The 10,640-nt window shown below is 40.4% G+C and overlaps 1 protein-coding gene across 1 annotated transcript; it reads right to left on the bottom strand.

Moving 5' to 3' along the window:
* Positions 1 to 8,904: 8,904 nt before the first annotated feature.
* On the bottom strand, positions 8,905 to 9,855 carry LOC140512690 (olfactory receptor 5P80-like). Its single transcript, XM_072622003.1, has one exon. It carries the CDS (start codon positions 9,847 to 9,849, stop codon positions 8,905 to 8,907), a length of 945 nt encoding a protein of 314 aa, XP_072478104.1. The 5' UTR covers positions 9,850 to 9,855.
* Positions 9,856 to 10,640: the final 785 nt, after the last annotated feature.

The following is a 10,640-nucleotide window of genomic DNA, read 5'->3' as shown; positions in this document are numbered from 1 at the left end:
GCGAGCCATTGGTCTTGACCCCAGGATGCACTTAAAGTTAGCAAGTCGGGGTTGGACAGGAGGAAAGGGGAGAGGGAAAGGGAGGCAGGACAGGGTGAGGAGTGAGTCAGTAAAGCTATGAAGTGACATCTCTTCTCTAAGGTGAAGTCGTGGTAAAGTTTCAGGGCTCCTAGCAACTGCAAGAGAGGAAAAAGAACCGCATGTAACTAAGTTGTGAGTAGGGAAAAAAGGTGCCATTTGAGGTCCAAGCACCTGGGACTGTCAGGAATGTTGTCTGGAGTTCTGCGTGCAGGTGTAGTTGTCTGGGGTGTCATTGAGTCAGTAACCCACAGTTGCAGAGAAATGCCTTGGGCTACTCAGAGGGAATGGGATCTTAGAGGGTTACAGGCAGACTTCTGTATGTGTAGAAGCTTGGCCCAGTCCAAGGTAGGATGCTTTTGTCTCAGTTTCCCCATTATGTGATCTCCTTTGCATTAGGAAGGAGTCCCACCTGGTGAGTCTCAAGCCTGGCTAAGAGGTGGAATTGTTACTGCATGATTGGTTGTCAAGGGGAACTCTTAACCTGAAGTCCCAAAGAGCAAAGGATACTTTAATCTGCCTGAGCTCTGTGGGGCCATCAAAGACTGATTGGATGTGGCTATATTTATCTCCCTGCTTTTTCCTGCCATGGCACAGTTTCTATAATCAGAGCAAATGCTCAGTGGAAGATAGGAGCACAATGTAAGCCTGTAACATTTTGCTGTTTGCAACCTGAATGGCTAGACATCTCCATAAGCCAAACACCTGAGTCAACGAATCTTTGGCAGAGTCAGCTGCCTGGTACGAGCTACAGACATATTTCTCTGTAAAGCAAGGTGCTGAAATGTTTCAAAAGGTAGTTCCTAATTTGGTATTAGTGAGCAACATGTTACGGAACCAAGCTGCTATTCAATTCCTTGTTAACACAAAATCAGAGACCCCTTCAGCTTTGTTTTGAAGAAATGCAATTTCATGCCTCCAGTTTTCTGCGAGGAGGGTAACTGCTGGAAATCGTTGGTGTTACAGGGATGGAAAAGTCCGTTTTATTTCACCTTCCTATTTCATATGGAGTTAACCATTGTGGGTTGAGCATGTTCAATGATCCAAAGAAGCTTTGTTATAACCACTTATTCAATATGCACTTTTTAAAATTGATTACCTAGGTATCATCCCCAGTCTTTGGTTGTAATGGAACTGAACCGGGTAACTTTAAGATAAAATCATTTGTGCATCATCCATCATCATCTAATGGAACACATCCTCCACCCTATGTTTCTACTTGAGGATTAAATGTTACATGAGGGAATATCACTGGTATCTGGGGGATCCAAGAGAGGCCTCCTGTAGAAGGTAACACAATATTTGTGACTTTTTTTTAAAGATTTTGTTTTATTTACTTATTTATAGTTTTCAACATTCTTTTTCACAAGATTTTGAGTTCCAAAATTTCTCCCTATCTTTCCCCTCCCCTCCTCCCAAGCTGGCATGCATTCTGATTACCCCTTCTCCCAGTCTGCCGTCACTTTTATCATATGCCCCCCATTCCCTTCCCCTTTACTTTTTTGAAGGGCTTCATAGATTTCTATGCCCCATTGCCTGTAAATATTATTTCTCATTTGCATATAAAAACAAAATTTTAGCATTCGTTGTTAAAACTTTGACTTCCAAATTCTCTTCCTTCTTCACTCCCCACCCACCCCAATTGATAAGGCAAGCAATTCAATATAGGATCTACATGTGTAGTTATGCAAATCACCTCCATAGCAGCCATACTGTGAAATACTAACTATATTTCCCTCCATCCTATCCCACACACCCCCATTATTCTATTTTCTCCTTTGACTCTGACACTCTTCTAAAGAGTTTGCTTTTGATCATCCCCTACCCCAAACTACCCTCTCTTCTATCATCCCTCCTCCACTTATCCCCTTCTTCCTTCTTTCCTGTAGGGTAAGATATCCAATTGAGTGTGTATGTTATTCCCTCCTTAAACCAAATCCAGTGAGAGTTAAGTTCACTCATTCCTTCTCACCTTTCCCATCTTCCCCTCCATTGTGAAACCTTTTCCTTGCCCCTTTTATGTGACATAATTTATCCCATTCTATCTCTCCCTTTCTCTTTCTTGCAATATATTCCTCTCACCTCTTAATTTTATTTTTTTAGATATCCCATCATATTCATCTCATCTTGTGCCCTCTATGTACCTATCTATCTATCTATCCATCTATCTATCTATCTATCTATCTATCTATCTATCTATCTATCTGTCTGTCTGTCTGTCTGTCTGTGTCTATCTGTCTACCTATCTCCTCCAACTCCCCTAATATTGAGAAAGGTCTCATGAGTTACAAATATCATCTTTCCATATAGGAATGTAAACAGTTCAACTTTAATAAGTCTCTTATGACTTCTCTTTCCTGTTTACCTTTTCATACTTCTCTTGATTCTTGTATTTGAAAGTCAAATTTTCTATTCACTTCTGGTCTTTTCATCAAAAGTGTTTGAAAGTCCTCTGTTTCACTGAATGCCCAGTTTTTCCCCTGAAGGATTATACTCATTTTTGTTGGGTACATGATTCTTGGTTTTATTCCTAGCTCTTTTGACCTCTGCAATATCATATTCCAAGTCCTTCAGTCCCTTAATATGGAAGTTACTAAATCTTGTGTTATCCTGATTGTTTTTCCACAATACTTGAATTGTTTCTTTCTGGCTGCTTGCAATATTTTCTTCTTGGCCTGGGACCTCTGGAATTTGGCTACAATATTCCTAGTACTTTTCCTTGTGAGTCCTCCTTCAGGAAGTAATCAGTGGACTTCCTCAATTTAGAAATTTCACTCTCTTCTTCCAGAGCATCAGGGAAGGGTTTTTTTTTTGATAATTTCTTGAAAGGTGATATCTAGGCTCTTTTTTTGATCATGGCTTTCAAGTAATCCAATAATTTTTTTTTTATTTAACTTTTAACATTTATTTTCACAAAATTTTGGGTTACAAATTTTCTCCCCTTTTATCCCCTCCCCCCCCAAACCCAAGCATTCTAATTGCCCCTGTGACCAATCTGCTCTCTCTTCTATCCTCCCTCTCTGCCCTTGTCTCTGTCTTCTCTTTTGTCCTGTAGGGCCAGATAGCTTTCTTGACCCCTTAACCTGTATTTCTTATTTCCTAGTGGTAAGAACATTACAGTTGATCCTAACACTTTGAGTTCCAACTTCTTTAGCTCCCTCCCTTGACACCCCTTCCCTTTGGAAGACAAGGAATTCAATATAGGCCAAATCTGTGTAGTTTTGCAAATGATTTCCATACTAGTTGTGTTGTATAGGACTAACTATATTTCCCTCCATCCTATCCTGTCCCCCATTACTTCTATTCTCTTATGATCCTTTCCCTCCCCATGAGTGTCGACCTCGGATTGCATTCTCCTCCCCATGCCCTCCCCTCTATCCTCCCCCCCCATCCTGCTTGTGCCCTTGTCCCCCACTCTCCTGTATTGTGAGATAGGTTTTCCTATCAAAATGAGTGTGCATTTTGTTCTTTCCTTTAGTGGAATGTGATGAGAGTAGACCTCATGTTTTTCTCTCGCCTCCCCTCTTTATCCCTCCACTAATAAGTCTTTTGCTTGCCTCTTTTATGAGAGATAATGGCCCCATTCAATTTCTCCCTTTCTCCTCCCAATATTTCTCTCTCACTGCTTGATTTCATTTTTTTTTTTTTAAGATATGATCCCATCCTCTTCAATTCACTCTGTGCACTCTGTCTCTATGTATGTGTGCGTGTGTGCATGTGTGTGTGTGTACTCCCACCCAGTACCCAGATACTGAAATGTTTCAAGAGTTACAAATATTGTCTTTCCATGTAGGAATGTAAACAGTTCAACTTTAGTAAGTCCCTTATGACTTCTCTTTGCTGTTCACCTTTTCATGGTTCTCTTCATTCTTGTGTTTGAAAGTCAAATTTTCTTTTCAGCTCTGGTCTTTTCATCAAGAATGCTTGAAAGTCCTCTATTTCATTGAAAGACCAATTTTTCCCCTGAAGTATTATACTCAGTTTTGCTGGGTAGGTGATTCTTGGTTTTAGTCCTAGTTCCTTTGACTTCTGGAATATCCTATTCCATGCCCTTCGATCCCTTAATGTAGAGGGTGCTAGATCTTGTGTTATCCTGATTGTATTTCCACAATACTTGAATTGTTTCTTTCTAGCTGCTTGCAATATTTTCTCTTTCACCTGGGAATTCTGGAATTTGGCCACAATGTTCCTAGGAGTTTCTCTTTTTGGATCTCTTTCATGCGGTGTTCTGTGGATTCCTTGAATATTTATTTTGCCCTCTGGTTCTAGAATCTCAGGGCAGTTTTCCTTGATAATTTCATGGAAGATGATGTCTAGGCTCTTCTTTTGATCATGGTTTTCAGATAGTCCCAGAATTTTTACATTGTCTCTCCTGAATCTATTTTCCAGGTCAGTTGTTTTTCCAATAAGATATTTCACATTATCTTCCATTTTTCCAATCTTCTCGCTATGTTCTGTGATATCTGTCTTTCTCACAAAGTCCTTAGCGTCCATCTGTGCCATTCTAGTTTTGAAAGAACTATTTTCTTCAGTGAGCTTTTGAATCTCCTTTTCCATTTGGCTAATTCTGCTTTTGAAAGCATTCTTCTCCTCATTGGCTTTTTGAACCTCTTTTGCCAATTGAGTTAGGCTAGTTTTCAAGGTGTTAATTTCTTCAACATTTTTTTGGTTCTCCTTTAGCAGGGAGCTGATCTGCTTTTCATGCTTCTCTTTCATCCCTCTCATTTCTCTTCCCAGTTTTTCCTCCACCTCTCTAACTTGATTTTCAAAATTCTTTTTGAGGTCTTCCATGGCCTGAGCCCATTGGGTGGGCTGGGACACAGAAGCCTTGATTTCTGTGTCTTTGCCTGATGGTAAGCATTGTTCTTCCTCATCAGAAAGGAAGGGAGGAAATGTCTGTTCTCCAAGAAAGTAGCCATCAATAGTTTTATTTCTTTTCCCTTTTCTGGGCATACTCCCCAGCCAGTGACTTGACTTCTGAATATTCTCCTCACACCCACCTCGCCTCCTGGTCCTCCCAGCCAGCGTTTGGGGACTGGGATTCAAATGCTGCTTCCCACCTTAGGGCTTTTGGTGGGGGCAGGGCTGCTATTCAGTGTGACAATTAAGATCAGGTCAGGGACAGGGCCACCTTTCAGGCTCAGTTCCCTCAGGGGGTTTATGCACAGACCTTCCACAATGGATCCAGGCTCCCACCCGCTTGGCGAGCCCCTGTCTGCAGCTGCCTCTCAGCTTCTATCTCTCGGGGGGGCCCGAGCCATGGGGGCACCCCACTCCCCTCTCGATCCACCAAAGGGGCTCTCTCACCGACCCCCGTCACCTGTGGGTGGAGGGGCTTGTGCCGCTGCTGGAGATCCCGTCCCTGAAGCCTACTCGGATCTGTTCCTCTCGGTGCCGCCGCCGCTGCAGGGCTGCCCTCGGCTTCCAGTCCCGGCGCCCAGTCCGCAGCGCGAAGGACCCCCCGCGAGAGGTTTGCAGGTCTCTCTGGAACAGAAATCTCCCTCGCTCCAATATTTCGTGGCCTCTGGGTGCAGAATTCACCGTGAGTTGGTCCCCTCTAGCTGTTCTGTGGGTTGTGGGTTCGGAGCTATGTGTCTGTGCATCTTTCTACTCCGCCATCTTGGCTCCGCCCCCCCAATCCAATAATTTTTAAATTACCTCTCTAGGATCTATTTTCCAAGTCAGTTGTTTTTCCAATGAAATATTTCACATTGTCTTGTATTTTTTTCCTTCTTTCAGCTGTTTTATAATTTCTTGATTTCTCATAAAGTCATTAGTTTCCATATGCTTCATTCTAAATTTGAAGGAATTATTTTCTTTAGAGAGCTTTTGGATCTCCTTTTCCATTTGACCAGTTGTACTTTTTAAGGCATTCTTCTTCTTAATTGCTTTTTGGACTTCTTTTGCCTTTTTAGGTTAGTCTATTTTTAAGGTGTTATTTTCTTCAGTATTTTTTAGGTTCTTCTTTAGCAAGCTGTTGACTTGATTTTCAGGATTTTCTTGCATCACTCTCATTTCTCTTCCCAATTTTTCCTCTACTTCTCTTACTTGATTTTCAAAATTCTTTTTGAGCTCTTCCATGGCATGAGACCAATCATATTACTCTTGGAAGCTTTTGATGTAGGAGCTTTGAATTTGCTTTGAATCTGGTAGTATGTCCTGATCTTTCTTGTCACCAGAGTAAGATTCTATAGTCTGAGCTCTTTTGTGATGTTTACTCATCTTCCCAGTCAAACACTTGACTTTCTCTTTGTCAAGGTAGTATTCTGCTTTTCATAGGTTCGAGGAGGGAGTAGGGGTGAATGTATTGTCCCAGGCTTCAGGAATTTCGTATCAGCCACTGGATCCCTCACCATCTGTGGGCCCAGAGCTCTGGAAGCAGCCTCTGCCACTGCTGCATCTGCTGCTGTTGCCGATTGCCAGTGCTGTTGCTGTTTCCAGCCTGCCACAGTCACCACTCCCACTGACCTGGGGCTGGGACCAGACCTGGACAGACCACACCTGGACAGATCTGAGTTCCTCTGTCTCCTAGGTCCCAAGATTTCCCACTGACATTTTGGGAATTTGTGGGTTGAGAAGACTGGAAACTGTCACCACTGCCAATGATTCAGTCCCCTGATGCCTGCTGTGGCCTGTTTGTGCCAGGCATGCCAGCCTACATTGTGCTCCCTGCCTGGTGAGATATATCCTTCCTGTTGACTTTCTAAGTTGTTTTGTGCTGGGGATTTGTTTCACTCTGTCATTTTTGTGGGTTCTTTAGCTCTAAAATTTATTTACAGTCATTTTTTTAAAGGTATTTGGAGGGCTTTGGGGGAAAGCTTAGGGAAATCCCTGCTTTTACTCTGCCCTCTTGTCTCCACCCCCCACATTATTTGAGTCTTAAAGGAAATAAAAGATTTGAAGAGCTGGAATAGAGGAGGGAAAACATATGCCAATTTGGGGAACAGTCAGTATAAACACAGGGAGTAGGGATCTGGTGTGTTATGGGTGAGGAGCAATAGGTATAATAATATATACCTGATTCATGAAATCTGTGGAAGAGAGAAGCCTGTAAGAAGATGGGGACGACATGAAGAAGTCACATTGTGAAGGATTTTAAATGCCAAAACCTTTATGTTAGATTGTAAAAATAGTAGAAAGCCTCTGGAGGATTTTGAGAGTGGGGGTAACATGTTCAGAAAAGGTTGTGAGGATCAAATGAAATGGATGTGAAAGTGCTTTGAAAATACTGCCAACACTTTATTAATGAAAGAAAGACATAAAGAAATCTATATGCACCCATTGAACGTTAGAACTGACAGGATCATAGGGTCACAGATTTAGAATATGAAGAAATTGTCAATGTCATCTAATCAAATCTCCTTATTTTACAAATGAGTAAGGCAGCAAAGTAGATAGACCAGTAGGTCTGGAGTCAGGAAAAACTGAGGTCAAATCCAGCCCAAGATACTTAATAGCTTTGTCATCCTGGGTAAGTTACTTAACTTGACTCAATTTCCTCAACAGTAAAATGTGGATAATAATAGCACCAACCTCTGAGGATTGTTATGAGGATCAAATATTTGTAAAGCACTTAGGAGAGTGCCTGGTAGACAGCAGGAGCTATATAAGATGTTAATTGTTGTAGATGTTACACAGTGGTTACACAGGCAGAGAATGGTAGAGAAGAATTTCATCGCACATCCAACACTCTTTTAGTTACACCACAAACCTTAAAGACCAGGGTGGGGAGCCTTTGGCCTTCAGGCCACACGTGGCCTGCTAGGTCCTTAAATGCAGTCTTTTGACTGAATCCACATGTTACAGAATGAAATAGCAATATGAATTATCGAAAGAAGATTTCTATAGGAATGCTGCATTTCTGTGTGATATCATCTCAAATTAAAATGACTTGAATATTTCTTTGTAAGGTAAAACTAGGTATATATATATGATGTGTGGCAAAAAAAATCTAAGCATTTTGAAAAAAGCTATTTATTTTCAAAACACTTATGCAAAAGGAAATTTTGGATGAATATTTTCCCTAGTTAGCAAAGGTCACTGATGAGCAGTATGATATATGCAAATAATTTAAAGAATATTCAGCTGTTATAGACCTATTAAAGAATACAATGAAAACTTCACTGACTTTGAGAATTGTGGAATCATATTCAAATTAGCATTTCACCCTCATCTAGTTGATATCACCAAACCACCTAAAGAACTACAGATGGAGTTGATTGAGCTCTGAGTAGATGGCATTTTAAGGTTACACCATGCCCCCCAAATGCTTTCTTGCTCTTCAGCTGCTTACTGCTGCAAATTTACATTCTCCTACCAAACTCAAATCAAGATGCCTTTAAGGATAAAAATAACTGATACCCATCTAGAGGATCAACTGAAACTGCATTTCTCCATGCTGCACCAAATACTCAAATGCTTTACAACAAAAAGCAGATTCAATAGTCATTAAAAGGTTAGTTAAGTTAAAAATTAACTAGCAGTTTTCATTTTTTGAAATTATTAAGTGCATGCTACTTAGATTTTTCACAAAATGATGTACATTTTAAGTATATCTAATTAAAGTTTTTTGAATGTGACCTTCCAACATGAAAAGGTTCCCTAATCCTGACTTGGACCAAATCCTTAATTTTATACATGAAACTGAAACACAGAGAGACTAACTCACTTATTCCCATGGTCAAACAACTAGGCAGTAAGATCACTGAGTTTCTTTTGATGAACAGTTTAGCATTCTGTCTGTTAAATGGTGTTACTCAAATGATGGCATTTTCTCATGTGTTTTATAAGAATATTATTTAATTAAAATTATTGAATTTCCAATAATTAAGAATGTCTTTTACTATTGACCAGTCTTCTTAAGGCATCTTTAATTTCCTTATTCCTCAGACTGTAAATCATGGGGTTCAACATTGGGATCACCACAATGTAGAAGATGGACACCACTTTGTTCTGATCTGTGGAATAACTAGATGAAGGCATCACATAAATGAATATAATGGTCCCATAGAAAAGAGTAACTGCAGTGAGATGGGAAGTACAGGTGGAGAAGGCTTTGTGTCTTCCTTCTGTTGAGTTCATGTTGAGAATGGTGAAGAAGATGTACAGATAGGAGATGGCAATGGTTACAAGAGCAATTGCTATTATTATTGCTGAGTAGATAGCAGGAAGTATTTCTGCTGTTAAGACATGATAACAGGAAAGCTTAACCAATGGAGAAAAGTCACAGAAAAAGTGATTGATTACATTAGGGCCACAGAAGAATAAATTCAGTAAACAGCCAGTATAAGTTACCCCATTCAAACAGCCACCTATATAGGCAGTCACTATTAACAGAGAACAGACCTGGTCAGACATTTTAACAGAGTAAAGCAGTGGGTTACAAATAGCCATGTAGCGGTCATAGGCCATGAATGTAAGTAAGAAGGACTCTGTGGCCCCAAAGGTGACCAGGGAACATAATTGGGTAACACAGCCAGGATAAGTGATGATGTTTTTCTCCACCATGAAATTCACTAGCAAGTTAGGTGTAACTGATGTGGAATATCCAACGTCAACAAAAGCCAAATGACTGAGAAAGAGGTACATGGGAGTATGAAGCTGTGGACTCAGCCTAATTAGAATAATTGTACAGAAATTTCCCATTACAGTGAATAAATATATCCCCATAAATAACACAAAGAGAATGATGCAAAGAATGTGATCATCTGTTAATCCCAGAATAAGAAAGTTGGTCACTGCAGTGTAGTTTCCTGATGGCTTGAACTCCATGTTTGATTCCTGCTATGACAAAAATGAAGATTGAAATTCAATAATGATTGGAGCAATTTAATGTTGTGACATTTCCTTTCTTGGTACTGTTGGTCTCAATCAAGAATATACTGATATGGGGCTACTAGGAATTTGCGTGTGTTTGTCCTTCATTGCCAAAGAAGACCATGCCATCAGAGAAATGATGACATGACTTGCATTTGACTTTGTTTTGAGTGAGGGAGGGCGTGCAGGTCACCAGCCTCACTTCTCCTCCAAAGCCACTTGAATCCAGTGACCTGATATTCTTCAGGATGACTGGAGATGACCCAGGATGAGGTAATTGGGGTCAAGTGACTAGCTCAAGGTCACCCAGCTAGTGAGTGTCAAGTGTCTGAGGTGAGATTTGAACTCAGTTCCTCCTGACTCCTGCACTGTGCTCTATCCACTGCACCACCTACCTGCCCTACTAGGAATTTGAATTTATACACACACACTCAAAAATACTCTTCATTATTTTCAGCAATTATTTTCTAGAGACCATTTGGAAAATCTATGGCAGATCACAGTGCCCTTGGGCACTGATGATTGTGTGATTTGGGTGATCTAAATTGTCCTCTGATTTCATAGACTGATAAAACTGGAGGGTAAGCAAGTTCAATAATGGTCTCTATCTCCAAATTAAATAATAACTTAAAATGAAAGTATCAGTGAACAAAGAACAATAATTCCTTGGCAACTCTCTAAATATCAATAGTGAGTTTATATTTAATAATATACTTATTTAACAAATATTTAGGGTATCTACAATG

The sequence above is a fragment of the Notamacropus eugenii genome, chromosome 6 (assembly GCF_028372415.1).
Source record: "Notamacropus eugenii isolate mMacEug1 chromosome 6, mMacEug1.pri_v2, whole genome shotgun sequence".
Lineage (NCBI taxonomy): Eukaryota > Metazoa > Chordata > Mammalia > Diprotodontia > Macropodidae > Notamacropus > Notamacropus eugenii.
This window is presented reverse-complemented; position numbering and strand designations above follow the sequence as displayed.